General features: G+C 40.9%; 1 protein-coding gene across 1 annotated transcript; it reads right to left on the bottom strand.

The window, feature by feature from the left end:
• Positions 1–1,407: 1,407 nt before the first annotated feature.
• socs5b (suppressor of cytokine signaling 5b) lies at positions 1,408–18,490 on the bottom strand. Its single transcript, XM_063491012.2, has 2 exons — positions 18,130–18,490; positions 1,408–8,393 (listed from the first exon to the last, which is right to left on the bottom strand). Exon 2 carries the CDS (start codon positions 8,372–8,374, stop codon positions 6,689–6,691), a length of 1,686 nt encoding a protein of 561 aa, XP_063347082.1. The 5' UTR covers positions 8,375–8,393; positions 18,130–18,490; the 3' UTR covers positions 1,408–6,688.
• Between the last annotated feature and the right edge of the window lie 4,275 nt (positions 18,491–22,765).

Genomic DNA, 22,765 nt, shown 5'->3' with positions numbered 1-22,765 from the left:
TAACCCTCATGCTATTTATACTTCATTTCAAATGAACAAATACTTAACTGTGAAGTTCCAGGCAGCTTGGCCGTGTCTGTCTGCATAGCTTCTGCTGGGCACAGTGAGGAAGGTAGGCCGCGGGCATCGTGCAGAGGCTGTGCTCCAAAGGTGAGCCCAAAGCACAGAGCTACAAACTATATATAATTTATACCCTCCAAAGATACCCACAACTTAAATAATCATTGCCTCTTTTTGGGGTCCAGAATGAAGTCCCAGTCTTCCTGGTTGGTGTATGAACGTGCTCACCTTAGCAAAACACCCTCTTCAAGGTGAAACAACATGCAGAATATGAGCGCATTCATCTGTAAAGACTTTTAAATGCTTGGAATTCACTTAAAATCACTTTACTCGAGTATCCATGTTGCTGACGTTGTTATTTTTGTTCAGTTTAATATTTAAATCTCTAAAGACAAACTTGATCTACATGTTAATAATATGAAATGATGAACAAAATACTCAGAAAAAAATAGATAATGACATGGAATTTTATGCAATAATTCAAAAGTAAAACGTGGTAATGCTCGTCCTAAAAGGATTTTCGGCTAGGTTTTGGAAACAACTTTAGATACAAGTTTGTGTTTTTCTTTAAAGCATTTCTCAGCTTTCAGGGACACACAAGCTGTTTTCTACAGAATCACATATCTCACATTTTGATTTATGTCCACAATTATCAACACATAAGATGAGCTTTTTGCTTGTTCATCATATTTTTTTTCTATGAGAGACTTTTAGCATCAATACCATGGTTTTATATTACAGCTTCAGTAGCAAAGCTAAACCAATTTAATGGCTTTGTCAAAGTTAAACACTAATGTGTTGGATGTTTGTGTTTTTTAATAATTCACTTCAGAAAACTTCAATAAAGTGCACTTTGTGAAAACTGGTGGCTGCTAAACACAAGTTATTTCTTATTTACATTTTGCTACCTGGCTCATCTTCTACTTGCCGTTCTCTCTGAGACAGAATATTTTGTTAAATTCAATGAAAGTTGTATTTTTGAGTCATGCACAAAACTGAGATTTTGATTGGTTCCTGTTTAACAGACTGACATACCATCCATACCAAGAGGCCAGAACATAAAATGTAACTGGGCGAGATGTGAGCTATGATTAACACGTCAGCCTATAAACTGCAGGGGCATCCACACAGAGTCTGCCTCGAATAAGTCTGAGGTCTCTGCATCCATGGATGGTGTCCTGTACGAGTGTACAAAGTAGGATTTGGCAGGTGGGACAACACTAAGGATTGGTAGTTTTGAGTGAGGGAAAATAAGACACTAAACTGTAGTGAGCTGCAGTAAATCTACTTTTGGCTAATCCGGACATGTAAGATGGAATAATAAAGGGGGAAAAAAATACATACACATTATATCATGGGCCAGTGTGGATTACACTTAACAGTTTTATTTGGAATATTAAGACAATGAAGCATAAGCCAAGCACCAAGAGTGACAGCTACAAGTGTCGCATCATACGGCTCTTAAAAATGAACAGGTTATACTGAAAAACAACTGTTTTTTTTTTTCCGTCTTTGAATGGTGATGCAGATACACAGAACAGACAGTGAAATGTGAACATGATTATGCCATTTACACGCTCCGAATTCTACCTGACAGCAGAAGAAAGAAAGAAAAGAAACGGGTGAGGAAAAGCAGAAAAGAACAGAACGGCGATATTCATCTGACGATAGTTTGGTCAGCCCCGCGGCAGCGGCTGTGGCCCCGGATTTAAAGGGCTTTCTGTGATTGGCCAAAACGAATAGGGCAGTCTGGGAACATCCCGGTGCTGCAGAGTGACAACCATTAGTTCCCATCACTGTCAAGTCCTGTTGCCTCGGCACCCACATCCACCCAGCAACCAATGTGCACATACAGCATTAAAGTGACAGAGGATTGCAACCATTGTTACACTACACTCCATTGCATATTAGGGAGCAGTAATAAGGAAAAATAATAATTCTTTCATACTTCTGTTTGCATAAAGCACTTAACCCAGCTTTCTAAAATATATATATATTTATATATGGGAACATGAAAAAATTAAATATCTCTTATTTATTTTTGTTTTTCTCTCTTTTTCTCTAGGATCTGATACCATGAGTCGTACCGTGGTGGTGGTGGTTGGTTTATACGTCCTACATCCAGGGGTATTGCTATTATTTTAAGGGACAGCTAAGGAGACAACCATCTCTCATCTAGAGCAGAGTTTGTGGTTTGCCTCCACACACAAGGCTCTCATAGTGCAGCCCAATAGTGTCATACTAATGAAATGTGGTATTTTGTTTGGCTTAAGAACACAGAATATACACACACACAGCTTTACCTTCCCTTTTTTGTGTGTGTGTGGGCTGGGTGTTGCACAGAAACGTGGCGCTGGCTAAATGTGGTCCATGTTTATACATCCCTGGCTTGGGAGGGAAGGGAGGGTGTGTGAATACCTGGGGTAGTGCATTTGTTAGAAGAAGTGTTGATAGTGTGTGCAAATCTGTGTGTGTTCCAGACAGTGTATGCACCACTGAAGAATAAAATGTCTTTTCATCAGGCTATTACATAAATCCATCATTCATACGTTGGTTTTTTTCTCACCTAAATCTACAGGTTATATGGCAAACGTGCTACGGTTAATGTCAGATATTTCCCATGGGGAAAACTGGGTTGAGAGGGTCCTGGGACTCTCCCTGCAATGGGCCTGCCTGAGAATAAGTGGGGAGGCGGGGGGAGAACTGGGGCAGAGAGGCGTTGTTCATAGGAGTCACTGTCGTCACCCCTCACATTCAACTCTGCCCGTCTCTCCACGGGAAACTCTCCCTGTGTGGCTCTGTCCGTATGCTAACATACATCCACACACAAACGCACACAAACGCACCGAGTCTTCAGCGAGGCGGAGAAAACGACTCTCATCAACACACCCTACAACACCTGTGAAATATTTTAGGAGCACCAGCTCCCCCCCACCCCTCGTAACACTCACCCAAGTCTCGCCATCTTCAGCTAACACACACGTGCACACGGTACGGTCCACAAGAATTTGGACAGTGGAACATTTTCAGTTGTTTTGGATCTTTAATTCGGCAAAATGGTATAAAGATTATGAAAACTATTCAAATTTCTCAGTAGGTTTTGGAGTAGTCAAATCCCTGCGGGGGTGTGGATAGTGCAATTCCTCTGTTTTGGATCAAAGCAGACAAACAGTGATCCTCAACATAAGAGTGAAAGCAATCACTCAATTCAGCAGGGATTAGTTGCAAAAGACTGAATCTGTTGACCCTACTTGTAAATTTTGTTCTGAGAAGTCGACTAAAAGGTCAACAACTCCAACCACACACTTATCTGTTCCTCAGCTTGATTAAATCCAATATGCTGGACTAAAGACAGGGGGAAAAACACTAAACAAACATGTCACTGTCCCAACACTTGCGGGCTGCTCTGCATAAAACAAATACACAATTAAAGTGCTATTTATTTAGACAAATCCCTTGTCCTCTCTGTGAGCATGCTGTTGCAGCAACAGGAAGCCAGGACTCAGCAAGCCAGCTACATCTCCTCCCTCCCTCCTTATTGTTCACCTCAGCCTAAACAGGACACCATCGTCACAGTGATGTCAGCGAGGGAACAGTTTGTATATTATAATAATAATAAAGAAAAAACAACACAGACTGGACCTTACAGCACAGTGACCGTGGGCTCCAGAATGGCAACGCTGGCCTTTGATCTGTGTCTGCATATAGGATGCAGCACTTGTACTGTAGCAGCTGTGTACCATTGCTAGGCTGCAGCGTGAGAGACAAGACACAGTGAGAAAGACAGTCTGACGTATGCGTAGTTTGGGGGTTTCATTTGTACAGTTCAGTGTGGAAGCTAAAATACCTCAAACATAGAAGTGCACATGCAAGAAAACTCAGTGTCAGCCTTATTCCACTCTTAAGGGTCACGCCTGCCACTTCAGCTAACACCAGTGATTAACATACAAAGAGACCTGCAGTGCTGTTAGTAGAGTACTACAACTTTTGAGTAAACAAGAAGTAAAACTTGATCAGTTCACAAAATAGCCGAAAAAGCTAATACTGGTTGGTGAAGTCCTTTAACCAATCGTGTTACCCCCTGCAGAAAAATCATCATCTGATAAATCCATAGAAACTGGACGACTGTTTAGCAGAGGAAAGGTATTTGGTAGCGAGTTGATGGTGTAGCTCTAAGTCTTACATAGTGTAGTAGGGAACTAGCCATTAATTGTTTGTAAAACCAAAATCTAAACTAGTTAAAGTCTAACACTACATAAGCTTTAAACTACTAGTTAATACATGTAGGTTTGTGCAAGAGCTTTGGTCACAGATGCAGATATAAGAAATAAAATATATATTTGCTCATGATTCATCCTTACTGATGGGAACTACATCTTTTAACAGCTGAGTGGGCTGACATGAGCAAACAAAAACAGTTTGAGAACTCGACAGAGTAGGCTCGGTGATCATGATCTCATCTGTATCTCAGTTTAAATATTTTAGTTTGAAACATTAATGTGAAGGATTACACCCTAATGAAACTACTCAGTCTCCACCCATCTCACCCTCCTTCAGTCATCTATACATTTTATTAAAATTTCAACTTATGTCAGTTATTTAAAAGCCAGTTATTACATATTTACAACTACTCAGGAGACTGAACAAATACTTGTGCTGATGAACTGATTTTAATACTGATAGCTTAGTTAGATCATTCAACATGCTCACAGTAGAGAGTTAAGCTTCAAGCTCACTCATTACAGCTGTCTGACAAGCTGAGGATGAAAAAAATATACATGTGACAGGTTGGCTATCTAAACTGAAACATGCTACAGCAGCACGACTGACTCTGGACCCAACAATAAAGAACGGTTAATGCGCGCACAGAGTCAGAACAGATGTGACTAATGCACACCGTTATTTCAATAATCTGCAAAAGCTTAATCAACATAGCACCACTAAAATGTTATCCATTATAAAATCTTTAATGTGCACAATAAATATTGAGCTTCTTGCTCCTTCAACTCTTCATTATGACCATCTTCAGTTTTATTTGATGAGAGCCGAGTGGATCGTGCTGAGGAACCTCCCACTCTTGTTTGGAAAATAAAGTAACATATTATTGGACATGTATGAGGCACACAGGTTACACTTAATAAGACATTATGGAAATGACAGGCTAGATAACTAAAATGAGGATATGCCCGCCTCTCAAGAGTTGAGGGTTCTCATCATTTAATACTGTAATTATGACAATGAACAGAGAGAGAAAGTAGCACTGCAGTCTAATCCTGGGAGTTGTTCTTTCCTATTTTAGAAGATTCTTGCTGAGCTTTTGAAATCCTCTTCATTCATCTATAACTATATGAAGTGTCTCATGACACAGCCCAATCTTGAACAAGGCTCGTTACTGCCTCACTACACTGTAAATCGACTTGCTTAAAGAGATAGTCTTTACACAGCTGCTCTCACTTCCTATGAAAAACATTTGTTAGGATTCTTTATTGTAACCAAAAGAACCCAGGCCTAGCTGCACTAATGTTTCAAATGTAATTACATATGTTGAATTCATGGATTGAGATTTATTTATATTTGAATTTTTATTTATATGTATATATTTAATATACAGATATTGCTGATGCAACAAATGGATCGTGAGCTTAAGGAGGCACCTATAAAACGGAATAAAATATTAACCTCGATTTCAGGAAGAACTGAACTGGGTGCATGTGTCCACATGCAAAACTGCCTATGGTCAGTGAAGAAGTGACAGGCTGCTTTCACATCTGCACCAATGACAAGATTTCCTCACAATCTGTCATGTTTCCAAAGCAATGCCACACAGGTGGAATAAAGCTGACAAGTTTAGCTTGCTTACTAAATGCCACAGAGTCAACTGGTTTATTAATCATCACTCACCATACTGCTAAAAGAGAAACTAATGTTCCTTTAGGACTTACGCATAATCCTTAGAAATCACTTGTTTTCCTTCATCTCTGGCTTCACTGATGCACGCAACGAGATGGCAAAGAATATGACTTATGTAGCTCTATCCATAGGACAAGCTCTGACTGCAGTATACGAAAATAGCACCTCCAGATCCCCTCTCAACCCACACACACACACACACACAGACACACACACCTTCTCTTGTAAAGGTGCTCCACTAGGTGCTTTGACAAGCTAAGGAAGAAAAGTAAGAGCGCACAAAGTGAGCTGTACAACATAGCCATGTAAGCCTAAATAGCAATTTAGGATGAACGGGGGAGGCATGCAGGCAGGTCTACAGGCAGGGTGATGTTGTGGGATCAGGCAGACACTTAGCACAAAGCAGGAGAAAGGAAAAAAAAAAAAAGACACAAAGCACTGATATTTGTGTCTCCCCTCCCTGTCAAAACAACCTGTTCAACGCAAAAACATGTGCTTGCCAGACAGCATTATACTGAATATAATCATATGTACTTTTGTGATGTAAGTAATAACTAAAACAAAGTTTAGAATGAATCTTGTATAGCTTGTTACACTTAAACTCGATCCCCCACCGGTAAGAAAGCCATATCAGTATAGCTTCCATTTTGCTAATGAGGAATTTCTAAAGTCATGAATTCCTCCTGCAGCATGTCTAACAGGCAATGGAGAAGCCGCCCTATTTGACTTTGAGTGGCGGTTCCCTCTCCAGCCAGCGAACTCGTACTTTCTGTTTATAGTGATACTCCTTTAGGAAGTCCTGCAGGGCAGGAGGCAATGGCAGAGACCCTATACCATCGTAAGTGGTCCAGCGGCAGATGGCGGCCCGTGCCAGGTGCTGCAGGCCAAAGGGGAAAGTCCGATGAAGAGGCGCTGTAAGCAAAGGTTCGAAAAACATGCAGGCGCTGGGGTCTTTATAGTGCTCCAGCAGTCCTGTGACAGTGGAAGAGTGGAAAACGCAAGGATCATGAGCGTCAAAGCTGAAGTTGTGGTTCCACTGCTCGATGCGTGCGTGCAGGGAGCGATTGTAACGGCGGAAGCTAACAGAGAAGAGGTAGTCCTCCTGGGCTGAGTCACGCAGTAGGAAGGTGCCCTCGGGCCTCCCATCCAACAGCGCTTCTGCCTCGTAGCGGTCCATTACGCCCCAGTAACAGGGCAGAGCTGTAATCTCTAAAAGATCTGGCACCAGACAATGGATGTAGTCTATCTGAGTATGAACCTTCCAGGGACCGGGTTGTTGTCGGCTAAGGTGACCATCCCCTGAAGCATGCCTCTGCTTGGGCCTCCTGGCCTGCAGACAAAGGGTGGTCGAATCCTCCTCAGAGTCACAGTCCTGGGATGATGCTGCAGCCCCCAACAACTGCCCACAGGCTCCTGATGATGCAGCAGCCAGAGCGCTCCCGGCCCCTGTGACCCGGCCTTCCCCAGAGGCCTCTCCCATGCCAGGAGCCATTTTTGGTCCCAGTTTGTAGAGAGAGGATCCTGGCACTGAGGCCTCCAGGGTGTGGATCTGTGCATTGGGTGGTGGGTCCACACCTTCCTCGATGCTGAGCCTGCGGCGCTCGCGCAGACGTTCTTCCTCATCCTCGGGAGAGGGGTGGGCTGGGTCAAAAGCATCCAGAAGGGCAGTAGAGGAATGCGGGCTGACTGGTGCTGTGTGCTGTTTGATCAAGTGCCATTTGTGAGCAAGGTCTGAGCCTGGTGGAAAGGGACAGGTCTCCAACATGAGCTCTGTGAGGTGAATCTTACGTTTGGAGGTGACGGCGTTCTTAGAGGAACGTGAGCACCTGCGAGCAGGCAGGGGTAAGCACAACCCAACTGTATCACTTAGCCGCTGGCGCAGAGACCGACCATTCAGACTGCGTCCTACTGATACAGAGTCATTTGTCTCCTGGATAGAGCTGACCCCATAGCGCCTGTCCCTACGGTTCCCACTCCCACGTAAGCGGCCAGACCGCCTATCTGCCTCCAAAGAGCTTTGGGTTTTGGTGGAGCATGAGTGTTTTTTCTTGCCCCCCCACGGGGCATGACGGGAGTAGGAGTCTCTGCGAGCCAAGGGAACACCCCCGGACCCACCCCGCACATCTTCAGCGTCCTTGTCAATAGTAATCTCTACAATCTGAGGTATGTCCGACACACAATTATGATGACGGCGCCCTGCTGTTACCACTGGTAGGAGGCTTCGTGACGGGCTGGAGGCTCCTGATGCCTGTGCCCCACCTGAGCTGCCTCCTTGACCGATATCCACCACACAGTGGACAGTGTCTGCCTCAATCCTGCTTTCATGGGGTCCTGAACTGTTGTTGTGGAAGAGTGTCTGGCATCTGCTCTTCAGATTGCTCCACATGATGCCCACTTTCTTCATTAATAGGAGCCCCTGGGACCTGAATATAAAAGAAGACAAAGCTGATTAACTCACAGGTGAGAACATCCCAACAGCAGCAATGGTACCTACATTTAACACTGAGGTACAAGCTACACAAAGAATGCCCTACATTTAAATTCCCCAGACTAATGTGCATCTAGTAATTAGACATGGTGAGAGTATAACGGGGCCAGAGTGTCTGGGAGGTGGGTGAGCTTGAGCTGTTGGAACAGCAGAGCTACGAGTTGCCAGGCAGACATGCAGGGACACAAGGCCACAGCTATAAATGAACCTAGGATCTGCTCACAGCTGATCTGCTGGTATGTACTGTATTACAGAGCCAGTCTAGACCTGACCAAAAACCTTCCCTGTAACAGCAGCAGACAGGGCACATGTATATTCACATACACTCTCACATAAGTGGTTGATTTATCACTAGTAGAATTTGACAGGGATTTGGAAGTTCTAGCACTAGAGTGCATTCTAATAATCCAAATTTTACAGTGAGCAGTTACTATAGGGAAGCAGCCAAAGATGCCAAAGCCCTAAAGGAATTCATAACCGACTATTTCTACAGCATTTCCTTTCCTGTTTCTGATGAGTTTTTTGACATCGTGGCTTTGCAAGTGTCCACACAACTGGCAAAACAATAAGATGTGTATACCAAAACAGTATCTTCAACCAAACAGCTTAGCACTTCTTCACACTAGTGTTTAGGTTTAGATCCTGATGGTGCCGATATTAGCCATTTGCATATATACTGGTATCCCCATTTATAACGGACAATTGAGAATTAAAGTAAAGAAGAGATGGGAGAAACACCCTTCAACCATGTTTGTGCCGCACAGTTCGTCCACTACAGAGCACTCTGCAACTTCACTATTAGCAACACATTTAATGCCACAAACAACAAATTCATAACTTATTGTGACAAGATTATTCCATTACATTATCTCAGCAGGGATACATTTTAGGGAAATATGTTCATTATTTTTGTCTGGAAAAAAGGGGGGGAAAAAAACAAACAAACATTGTCCATGATTTTAAAATCGCTAAATATTGTATTGTTCTATAAAGAAAATCTAAATATATCTGTCAAGGGTCTTTAGGGTTTTTGTTGCTAAAAGGAATTACAGCAAATTATCCATTTCTAAAAATAATTTTAGTCCATCTTCAGTCAACTTTGAATGAAACGAGTGTAAGAAATTAGCACAGAAACCATATTGTACCATACTTAAAAGAACAGGCATTTAATGAGCTACTAACACAAAAGTCTTCAAGTCTCTCTGGAATCATCAAATCTAACTTCCTATCTTTTCTTTTGTTTTTGGTCGGTTAACTCAATCTTCTTCTGGGCTAAAACCTGTTACCCAATGGTTATGAAACATCATGTCAACCAGTATGCAGAGTAAAGTTTACCTATAAATACTAACGAACACATCACGGTTCAACACTATCAGCTGTGACAGAAAATGTTACGCAAGGTAAGCAAACCACGCTGAGATTCAGCACATGACATTTGCTCAAGGCAGCTCACTAAGTTTATCACAGACTTAGGACCCTGGTCCACTTATGGATTTGCTTTGTCAGAAAAAAGACGAGGACAGAACAATGAATCTCCTTTAACAGCCATTATTGGTTGCTATACACCCCCCCCCCCCCCAAACAAACTGCAACACTGGTGTAGCTTACAAGCCAGCTGGCATTACCCAAAGAATTTGCAATAAACTTCAATATGTCCATTGTATTTCACAACCCAGTCCATGCAAAATAGCTACCTGACAAAGGTTATAAATAGCCATGTAATGGTCCACATTTAATCTGCAATAAAACACAAAATGAATCTACAACTCCTTTAAGGTGGATGCCAGCTTCAAAGTGTGTACCTCTCTTGACACTGGCTCCATGAGATTCTAGACCAATCAGCTGGCTGATACATTTCTATCCTTGAGGCCATTCACCATTTTGTTGTAAATGCACTGTGCTGTCCCGGAACAAACAGTCTAGTTACTTGTGAAATATTTCACTCTACTGCTCATTTTCCAATTTAAAGACCCAATTTGCACAATTGTTATTACCAAACAATTTCATGTGATTTAGAAACACCCCCCCCCCCCCCCCCCCCCCCCCATGTTTTGTGCGGTTTATTGACATGGGATAAGCTTATTAAAACAAGAGCCTGAAGTTGCAGACTAAGTGCTAAAGAAGTTTTCTATTTTGCTAAAACAGCCTTCAAAATTCAAGCAGATGTCATCAAAATTCCACAACGCAACTCCAAATTATTTGCGAGCAGAGGTTAACTTTTATACCACCACCTCATCTGTGCAGTGAATTGGTTATGATTATTGAAAATGGAAATAAAATAAAAGTAATTTTCTGCCATTTTTCCACAGGTAGTCAGTTCTTCCTCCTTCCAACAATGATCTGTACTAAGTACATATTAACTGGTACTAGGATAATGAAAAATGAAGCCAAAATTATGATGAATGACGGTGATATAGTAACCATGTATGAACAGACTTCAAAGCATGACAAATGACTACTATACATACATATACATATATCCAATTCTTTTTTGCCAATTTATTTTTAATGAACATTTTTGTGTTGTTATTTTAACTATTAATAGCCAAAATAAAAATAAAATAACTAACACATAAAACCTCCACAATCACTACAAATAAAGGTTTGATTTAAGTCCTGTTCAAAACACGTCCCAGACAGTCACGTGAGTCTGTTGTCGAGCTCTGTGTGTCATTTACAGACTTATTGTGTCTATATAAACTTGAATCAGTTTCAAAATCTGTTAACCGAGAAAGATGACAACATGGGATGCCATTTTCTGCTTTGTTGTAAACAACATTCAGCTGCGATAGATTTGATTGCATTATATAGGCTGTTTTAGTTTGCAACAGGATTGCTTTCATACAAAGTTTGATAGCAGTGCCGACCAGTGAACAGTGAAATACTCACTGTTAACACAGCAAAAGCAAATCCCAACTTGAGCATAAAAGAGGTTTAGGTTTATATTTCGACTGGTCTGGCAGCAAGTTGTATACACGACAACCTACTTAAAATGTCATTAATATATTTGGGTCATTTCCCATTTGGCATTTTCCCATTGTTATTTTCACCTGCCAACTACATGTGACACCAGCAATAAGGTACGGATTTAATATTCTTATTGGGATTTTTTTTGGAGTAACATAACAATCAAATTATGAAAAAAAATTGTAGGGATTGGGAGCGACGATCCAGATGATGACCATCCCAGACTGAATACACTCACCTGAAACAGTCGGCCTGCTAATAGTGACTTTGACTCATTAACCCAGGTCCATATTTTAGATGAAACAACTGATAATTTGAATAATTGTGGGTGTGCTACCAGCTGTACAGTCAAAAACTGCATTTCTTCATCTGAATGTGATGTACTTTCACTAAAGTTTCAACACACTGACTGTGTTTCCGCATTAAAAGACCGCCGCAACTGTGGCAACAACCAGTGTCAGCATCAACTCTGGCAAAGTTCAGCCACACCTTTGAGCATTTAATTTTCTGTGTGTGGGACAGAGCTGCCCCGTGTCCCGCCCCTTGCATGCAGGCTCCAAAAGAGAAAGAGAGAACTGTCTTCTAAATAGGGAACTGAAAAAAAATGCACCACAGATTTATGTCTTAATAACTAACAGAGGAGCACAGAAAGATAAGCCTCATGTACCAATAATAAATGTGTTTTTTGTGTTGTTTTGGGGTTTGGTTTTGTTGGGGTTTTTTTGCCTCCAGTAACAAAACCAAAACATTATGATAACTTCAGCTTATTGATACTACAGTCTTTTATAATTTAGCCCTAGGGTCTGTTTAATACCTGGTTGCAGTACCCATCCCTACTCCATGCTCTATAAGTGTCTGTACAACAACGCTGATCAAGTTTTCTACATGGTCTGCTCTGCTGGATGTCTGTATTCAATGCGCTCAAGGGGTAGTGCCAGTAAGAAGAAAAAAAAGATGATTCTGCGGTCTAACTACTGCTGACTGGCGATGGAGTGATGAACTACACATCATTTCTAACGGCAACATACAAATGACATTGTCTAAACTGGTTAGAAATGTTTGTTTGAAGCTGGGTTTAAAGCCTCTCCTCTGCCCTAAACAATGAAGCCAATGTCTTTGCTGCAATAGACTCACACTCAGAAAACTTCTCAGCAACTTTTCAGCGGTGCTGGTTGTGGCCACAACTACATTACAAAATTATTATTTTTATGTATGTGAAACTGATTCTAATGCATCTTACTACAACAACAGTTTTCACAGGGTTTATGGTCATTACTCTCGAGCGCTGAAAACGAGCTCATTCCTATTTGTTGCCGTAACAGTGACAGCAGTGGGGAAAACCCACCACTGTAAATCATGCCATCACCGAGCCCACTGCAAAAACCAATTTATCAATCCTTGGCCACAGTTTTTCCCCTTTTTTTCCTGTGGTTATTGTCACCCCATCAGCGCTTCCCAGAAAGAAAGCACTACAGACTTAAATTGCCCTATAACACAGCAAAATAATTTCCAACAGCAGTCAGTGAACTGCTTTCTAGTTTTGTGCACGTCATTGTAAGCGACAGCTTTTACTCTGCCGCTTGTAACAAGGCACATAAAAATTCCACTTTATGCCAAATCTCCACATTGTATGGAAATCACAGAGATACACAAATATTATTGTGCCAAGTAAGTGCATCTTATCTGAGCCAACAGATAAGAGTAGATTAAATTAGCATATTGATCACTGAGTTACCAAGTCAAAAACATTTGACAGGGTTTGGCTTTTAAAAAGACTTGGCTGCTCTTAGGGTATATTAAAGTTCAGTTTTTAGGTTTGAATTATTCACAGTAACAAAACACAGTTAATCTGTCACTGTCAGAACAGCAGAGGCTAAACCAAACTTGTGCATAACAGAGGTTCGAATTTATATCTGAACTATCATGGCAACATTTTATAGGTGAAAATGATGCCATTGCCTGTGTATCAGATATTGTTACTGCCATTTTTCACTGTTTTTACCAACAACAACAACAAAAAACCTGTCAGATTACTTGGATAATGAAATCAGATGTCACAACTCCAATTCCAAAGGTCAGTTCTTTCTTCAGCCACTAGTCTGCATAATCAAGCTTATGATGTTTCTGGGACCTCCTTTTTCCTTCACGTCAACAAGGTGCTGGAAACATTCCAGAGATTTCGGTCCATGTTGACGTGATTGCATCACACAGTCGCTGCAGAATCATCACGTGCACATCAAGGACGAACATCTCCCGTTCCACCACATCCCAAAGGTGCTCTACTGGACTGAGATCTGGCAACTGTGGCAGCCATTTCAGTGCAGTGAAGTCATTGTCATGTTCGAGAAACCACTTTCAGATGATCTGATCTTTGTGACATTGTGTGTTATCCTATTGCAAGGAGCAACGAGAAGCTGTGTACAGTGTGGTCTTAAACGCTTAGACATGCTGAGCAGCAACACTCATACAGGCTGTGCCATTTAAACGATGCCGAGCTGGAACTAAGGGGCCCCAAATATCCCCCATTTCACTGCATCTGAAATGTTGATATAAAGCAAGATGGACCCATGCTTTCATGTTGTTTATGCCAAAATGTGACTCTGCCCTCCAAATGTCACAGCAGAAATGGAAAAGCATCAGACCAGGCAACATTTTCCAGCCGTCTATTGTCCAATTTTGGTGAGTTTGTCAAAAAGAAAAAAAAGAATGTAGCCCCAGTTCTCAGCTGACAAGAGTCGCTTAAACCACATTTCTTCCATATTCTGATGCACAGTTTGAACTTCACTAGGTTACCTTGACCATGCCTATGTCTAAACGCATCAACTCACTGCCATGTTACTAGCTGATTAAGATATTTGTGTTAGTAAGCCAATGGTGTCCCTAAAAAAGCAGCCAATGAGCGTACATTCATAAGAGAGTAACGGCCAATCACAGCTGCTGTGCATAGCAACTAGGGCTGCCACGATTAGTCGACTAGTCACGATTACGTCGACTATCAAAATTGCCGACGACTAATTTAATAGTCGACGCGTCGTTTGAAGCTTTGTAAGATCCCAAAAGACGCAGGAATAAGTAGTAGGATTTAAGAGTATAATAACGGACTGAAACAGAAGATGGCAGCACTGCATGTACAAGGATGCCAGCTGCCGTTAAACCCCGAAGAAGAAGAAGCTGTGTCCCAGAATTCATAGCACGGCCCTGCTCAGGTTCCAACAATGGCGGCAGCTAGTTAGTTTTAATATTACTCTTATTATTCTTTCTGGGTCACAAAATAAATTTTTAACATATTTTCAGGCGAGAATGTAGCTATGGAAACTTCAAATATCTGCTCAGTTTATCAAGACAACACATATTTTCAAAAGCGCTCCGACGATTTCGGAGACATCTGTTACCCACCAGCTCGATAGCTAGCCGGGGTTCAAGGCTCACGCAAATCGTTTTCAAACCCACCGCCATCTTTCGCTACTCAGGTTAAACATGATATATAAGTCACTTAGATAACTTAAAAATGTTATTGTTTGGCTTTTTTTTAGTATTTTATTTGTTCCTGAGTAAATCGGTTTGGCTGAGAGTAAAGTTATAGTTTTTACACAGCTGAATAAACGTCAAGCAGACAACCGATTATCAGAAGTGTGAGATGCTCGAGAATATACTCCGGTATCCTGTTATATTTTAGATAGCAAGGAGCAGACGGCTGAGTTTATTAAACTTCACCTAAACAATCTGCAAATTTCATTAAAATGTAACAAACTATCATCTTGTCTTTATTTTTAGTTAGCACATACCTTAAACACTTAAAGCTGTAAGCTAATGATAGTTATATAAGAGCAGATGCATGCTGGTGCAATAAGCTGTACGTTTTACGTCCAATGGATGCATGACCTGATTAGTCGACTAATCGCAAAAATAATGGGTGACTAGTCGACTATCAAAATAATCGTTTGTGGCAGCCCTAATAGCAACACAGTTTTATAAACCAGTATAAGTTCATCCACTTTAAGTTATCAGATGACATACACTGTAGTAAACAGTACAACAGACTTAAGTGGAACACGTTATGTATGTTCAAAGGGTTGTTTCTCAGGATTTGTAACAAGTTTAAAAACCTGTCTTGGTCAAATATTGCTCAAACATGTGGCAACCTACAGCCTGCTTTAGACATTGAGACTAGCCTTTTATTGATGTAGCACAAAATCAGTATTAGTTATGTAAATCAAAAATGTTGTCATTTTTATAGGATTTGCATTCTCCAGTGTAGTAGAGGGATACGTATCATTTTAAGAATTTCTAAACAGCTAATTCAACTTTTTAAAGCAACAATATTATTGCAATCATACTCTATTTATATGTCTTCAGGAATAGATATTAAAGCCATATTTGACTTTTCCCATTGTGGGACTAAACATCATACTAATGATCATGCTTATAAAAGTGCTTTATGTTTAAACTGCCAAATGTTGAAAGGCACTCCAAGATTTGTTCGAAGAGGTACATGGCTCAAAGTGAACTGTGTGTCCAGCCAATTCAATTTGAGAAAGCAAAACATGCAAACAACAGCCTCTCATTTGCCAAAGTTTTGTTTGAACACAACGGTTTTTCTGCTCACAACCTAAATTTGCCAGAAGTTTTCTTGATTCTGTAACTGTACTGTCAAAATGAACAAACCACTGAACTCCAAAGTAAAAGTGCATGCTCCCACCCTGCTGTGTGTCCTCCAAGTTGAACTGGAACTGTGAGGCTAATATTATATCAGTTACATCTCAAGAGCTTTTCCATCCGGGCTTGTGAGAGTTATTCTTTATCTTGCGAATCAGTTCAAAACCCCCCCAAAAACACAAACCATGCAATGTTCCAGTTTACAACAACTATGACTACATAGTCCCTGGCTTCCAAAAGCTATAACTATACAACTACTTCTCCTGCACAAGTATGATTATATCATAAACTTGGCACCACATTCCAAATCACCTTTGACAAACAGCTAAAAAGAAAAAACAAACAAAAAACTAAAGAACACAAGTTTGCTGGTTAGCCTGACAGTTTTATGTCCACTGTGACACTAATTCAAACAATTACCCTAAGATACACAGAAGCACAATGCTCAGAGTTGTTTCATGAAAACTGGCACCTATAACTGAAAATCTGCCAACTTGTACTTCAGTCTTATCTGTTCCTTGTTCTCATTAGTGTGGCTACTGTCATACCAGACATGCTGGCACTGACTGAACAACTGCAAACATACAATCACTAGCTTTCAGGTCAGTGCATTTAATTAACACAGAATAGCACAGACCACCATATGTCCAAATACCCAATCCGTGTGATAGCAAATATTAAAGAACTTTTGCATATTTCAAATTGATAAAGAACAGACAACACACACGGGAGCATATCATAATGTAGACATGCGTCTGCAATTAAAGCCAATTCAAGTGTGAGACAGTCCTCCTGAACCTTCTAACTTTTGCTGCTGTCAACAATGGCTGCACCAAGTGTGATCCAGTCCACAGCCATTTCAGCCGTCCTGAAACAGAACTAGGCTACTTCTCCTCTCTGACAACCCAACACACCCATTCTCCTGGGACCACACTGATCTAAGAGAGGTCTGGAGAGAAGACAAGGGGAGAGGATGCCTCCCCTGCTCAGACCAGACCAGAACAGAGTTAATGAGGTATTTGTAGCTCCTCACATTATAGAAGATTTGTGGGACATGCCATACAATAAGAAAAAATCAAAACGGATGAGCACGCCAATTGTTTTTCCCCATCGCTTAAAACCTGACAAACCGGACGCTGAAGAACTTCTCGGTTAAAATACACCTTTGAAGCAACATTTTCATCCATACTCAATAATGCACTACTTGAACTGAATCAACGCTGTGTTTCCACAGCAATTATTCGACACCCGTGTTCCTTTGTTAGTTGTTTGAGCTTAGTACATCGTTACAAATACATCATTTAATAAATATATACTTTTTTTAATCTAAAAAGAAAATCTCAAATTAATAACAAAGACATATTCTTCCAAATCCGTTTAGATGCAATGCTAACTGCCTTAAGTTATACGATTACAAAAACAGTCTTCGTTTCAGTGCAATCTTGACAGGTCCGTTATAGTATCGTTGGCTACATTACAGATTCATGTGCTATTAAAGTCAACAGAAATCCGACAATCGCGCTAAAACGTTATCATAGCTGGTTCATAGATCTGGCTGGAAGGCCTCTCGGGTCCTGGAGGCCCCACATTTTCCCTGTCCCAGCCAAGTTAGCTCACTTGCTAACCCGCTAACGAACCACAGCCAGCCCCCCGGACACCTCTAAATGTAACTATTGAAAACGTTTTCCAGGCTCATATTTGCCGAGCTAACTCGTGGACTGCAGTCATATAAATATAATGCTTAAAAAAGCAAATATGAGAGATATTTGTCATTTAGTTGGCAAAAGATATAATCAAGTTACTGTCCAGGCTTGTGAACTGTCAAAAATGCTAATTGTTAGCATTCCCCAGAACGGGAATTTCTAGCGTTTTAGTTAGCTTTGGCTAACTAACTAGCTAGCGGAGTTAGCATTTTAGCTTGTTAAAAAAAAAATCCACATTTTTTTTTATAAGTTACCCAGACGGTCCTGTGTACTATTAAATGAGCTAAGAAGACAAACGTGACAAGTTCGGCAAGTGCAGATTAGTTTCTAAATTTCATATCTTACCCGTGTGTCTCCTGAAAGCTCTATTCAACAGCTCTCTTTGTCTGCAAAAAATGGCTATTAAGAGAACTCAGGCATATATCCCCCTTGCGGACCACGGTGTCGGCTGAAACCACTGAAGGTACACGAATACTTGACGGTATCATCCCGACTATTTAATTTATTAATGTAAAATGTATTTAAAAAACTAAATCGTGCGTTAAGCGCCGTGGAAGCCCGTTCTTCATCATGGTGGGGGTCTTCTTTTCTGCCGTGGTCGTTGCTGCTTCTAGCAACCAATATGACGGTAGTCTGAGCAGACACAGAGTCGGAGAGGCGGACTGTGCTCAACGTGAGGGATCCCGACTGACAAGGGCTCGGTCCAATGGAGCAAAGGGAAAAGGCGACCACTTCCGACGAAGCACGCGGATAGGGAATGCCCCGCGGCTCGCTCCTCGTGATGGGCATCAAGTGTCACCAATGAACGGAGAGAGGAGGATGGGGCTCTCTGCTGGGCTGCTACTTGGAAACGTGGAGAGGTGAAGTGATGCTGGTGGTATCCCGGGCAGGCCGGTCCACTGGCACATTGGGTAAAAGACGGGGTAAAAGACGGCAAACGAGTCTTCATTCACCTCGCAGCCTGTGGGGTGAATGAAACCACGGGATAACGGCAAACCGTTTAATTCCACAACAATTTTAGTTTTAGAGTCATAAGTGAAGAATGTAATCTAATAACTAGAATAATTAATTTAGCCTCACCAATAATCTTCTTATTCTGGTCATACCCAAGGCGCTTTGCAAGGCAGGTCCCTCAAACTCCAGGGTGCCTGGAAAATTCAAGCCATAACGTCTGACGTTTGTACTAATTTCAATTAAAATTTGTTATGAAACCCCAAGACCCAATATAAACTGACATTTTGAAGGCTTTTAGACGCAGAATTTGTGATCCAAACTCCTAAAATAATTTGCCCCCATCATCTGACCACAATCGAAGCTTGGTTACCACAATTAGACTTTAAAGCACACTACAAAGTAGCCTAATTCATCAGCATGTGCGGCAAGCAAGAAATAAGTGCATACTTGTGGTGGAAATTTGCGTTAAATCAATTAAAGGACCTGTTACAGCCCACCTCCCATGACCTCGAGTGCTGTAGACCAGTGAGTACGTCTCATAACCTGTTCCAAAGAACAATTAAAAAGTCTCTGAGGAGAAATTACTCACTTGCACCCACACATGAGGTCATCTCCTGGAGATGGATAATTCCTAAGCGCATGACACAAGCTGTAAGGGGAAGTGGAAGTTGTGTGAGTAATGTAGTAGTTCGCTAGAGCCGAGGGTTGTGAGTTCACGGAAATCACGAGCCGTCTGAGCACATTAGCTTTTACATCTCCGAGATACTGATCCAATTTGCGCTTATGAAAGGAAATGAAAGAGAATTGCATTAGCACTGATTCTTCAGCCAGGACTGATTCACACTGTTTTAGTCGACATGGACCTTCCCTAACAGGTCGCTGCTGCTGCAAGCAAGCCACACAGAAAGGATATGATAATAACTAACTACGGTGATTCAGCTTCTTATGAAGAAGGAAGGTGTGATAGTACTGTATTACAGATCCATGCGAGCTCAGACCTGACATATTTCCATATTAGAACTGACTATTTATGAGTAGCTGAAAAAGCAGGGGGTGAGGTTTATTCATGAAATTACAAGCGATGAAGTACTCACTGAGAGAATATAGTTAAATGCCATAATAAACTTTAATTTATTGCAGTAAGCTACTAAGCCATAACCGCTGACAGCTAATATTCGAGGCTGGGCAGTCACTGAGTACAGGAATAGATTTGGATATAGATCAGAGGTGATACCAAGTAGAGGTTTGGTGTTTGGGGACTCATGTTCTGTTTCTTTGTACAGTGATTAAGGGAAGCAGTTAAGGGTGATTTTGTGATGTGCGCAGATCGCATTTCGTGAAGTGGGGCTTGATTAAAATGTCAAAAGAAATGATCGGCCCCCAGCAAGTTACTGCATGTTTGACTAGAGTTGGGTGAATCTATTGTTTGGACCAGTGAAACTGATACAGTAAGCATCAGTTTATTTAACCATGTCAGATGTCACTTTGCCATCTCATTGTCTGTTCAGAGAGATACACAGAATGCAGTGCTTTGTTAATGTAACTGTAACACATTTTATTGATCAAAGTTCAGGAGTTTTAGAAAATAAATAATGCATGTAATCATAATTAAACAAGCTCAGCGAAGAAATTCAAATTCAGCTCTGTTCTGAAAGCGTTGCATGGTTCTTTATATCCAGTGCTCGAGTATTAGTCATGCGGTGACAAAGGCAGGGTTGCCATCTTGTGGCAGTAGGATAGAAACAAAACAGTCCCTTTTCCCCAGATGTGCTGATTATATATGTAATGTACTTTTCAGACTTTTATAGTGCAATTTGCTGATCGGGTATCATTTTATGTAGGTCTCACACCAGTTTTCAGTGCTTTGCTGCAGCATTTCATATCAAACAGTAGTCAACTTTAAGGTGATCTTTAGGACTGTCCATTTAATTACAGCAAAATTACAATGAAGACTAGATTAATAGGTTCTACGTGTTGTGACAACTCATTATTAAAACTGTTTTAATTATGTTTTATTAGTTTCACACAGAACTTCACAAAACCAAAGTCTTTTTTACCTGCATAATGAGATATGAAGAAAATAGAGGAAGTCTTTTGCCATGAAGCCTTTTACTGTGTTGTTTATCTCTTTAAAGTGGACCTCAAACAATAATTGAATACAGATTAGGTACATTTCATGCTTGTAGAAATGGCACATATGGAGTGAGGAAGGTGGTTAAGGAAGAGTGAATATGTAATTGTTGAGAAAGGGCAACTCAACCATGCAGGGGAATAATGAAGCTCTGAGCTCTGTGGTGGCTGTAAAGGGACCTCACTGGTCAGAGTAGCATCGTGTCTGTCAGTGCTGAGGGCCAGAGGGAAGACGGTGGAGGAAGGTGCATGGCAGCAGACTGGAGCTTGGAAAACTCTAGGCTCCCAAAGAGTCCTGCTACACAGTAATGTGCTGTGTATCTGCATTTGAAAGTTCTAATCAGAATTCAGTGTTTTATCAGTTTTTCCTCTCTACATGACAATGAGAATAAGCTGACTTTCTGCATCGTGACAGTCAACACTAATGGTGCAGACGGCACATGATCAAACGTTATAAGTCTGTGACTAGCACATGTCAACACCAGCAGGTGAGGAGATCTATTTGTTAGAGACCAAAATCATACCCAAGTCTTGCTTCTGAAGGAGGAGAAAAAACACATACCGCTTTCACATTAATAGAAACAAGATTTCCCTGAATGTAGCTTTACCCCAGGACTCTAACAGTGGCAACACACCAAGTTGTGTTTTCTAGACTTCTAGGATTATAAATGTGTCCATGTGTGCTGAAGTAAATGAAATCATTTTTTTTTATTTTGAAAAATGATTTGTTCTCCTTAATATATCAAATATGTCTTGGAATTGGTGACTCCAATAGATGTGTCAAACTACCCAGATACACAGAAAATACACAAACAAGAGATGATATTACCATATATGGTCATAGGAAATTAGAGCAGGAGGAGATGAGGTTTTGTTTTTTTTTAATCGCAGGATGTTAGAAAAACAAACATGCCTGTTTCCAGTTTATGTGAATCACTCATATGGGATGTGAGCAGACATGCGTCACACTAACAATGCATGCATTATTAGCATTAGAGCCTTTTATAAGGCTTTTTTTTAGCTCCACATGGTAATCCTCTGTCTGCTTGTGAGATTTTTAAAAAAGCTCAAAAAAACAACAAAAAACTATAATTGACCTTAGTGTCAGATTTTAACTACGAGAACTAGGTTTAGACATCCACATCTTATATTTTACATTTTGTAAGTGAATAAAATTCTTCATGTAAACTACAAAATAAAAATTTAAACATTCAAGATCAGCGCATTATATGTCCCATCCATTTTCCTAACTGTTCTGTCAACTCTGTTTGCAGAGGTGCTGGAGCTGGTCAGCAGTGCTTCATGAATTTGAAGATGTTATGCGATAAATGACAACATCCATCCATTCTCCTCAGGGGGGGGGAAGCCCATACATTCACACTTATGGAGAATTTAGAGTTTCCTGGAGAGAACCCACGCAAACACAGGGAGAACATGCAAACTCCACACAGAAAGAACCGGGTTGATGGTGGAATTGAACTCTGGACCTTCTTACTGTGGGGCAACAGCGCTCTCCAGTTTCATTGAATAACACATACCTGATTTTCTAAAAATTTGGAGTACCTTTACAGTGGCGAGCATTAAGACTTATTTGACTCCAATTCCTTATGAAGTACTGTGGTGATAATTGTTTCAGTTGTGGAGGTGATGAGGTTTACAGTGTTTTTGTGGGAAACTACAATGTAGATGTTTAGCTGACAACAGTTCACTGTGGCGATTAATAATTTCTCTTTAGCATTCATGTCCAGTGCTATAGTTCAGTTTTTAATGAAACCAGTACTCCTGTAAATGTATGGTATACAAGGATCTGACAAAAACTAAATCTCTGTGTTTACAGAAAAGCAAAGAAAATATTTTGTACAGTTATATTTGCTTTTTAAAAAATAAAGTAGGACTT

This window comes from Pelmatolapia mariae, linkage group LG13 (assembly GCF_036321145.2).
Source record: "Pelmatolapia mariae isolate MD_Pm_ZW linkage group LG13, Pm_UMD_F_2, whole genome shotgun sequence".
NCBI lineage: Eukaryota > Metazoa > Chordata > Actinopteri > Cichliformes > Cichlidae > Pelmatolapia > Pelmatolapia mariae.
This window is presented reverse-complemented; position numbering and strand designations above follow the sequence as displayed.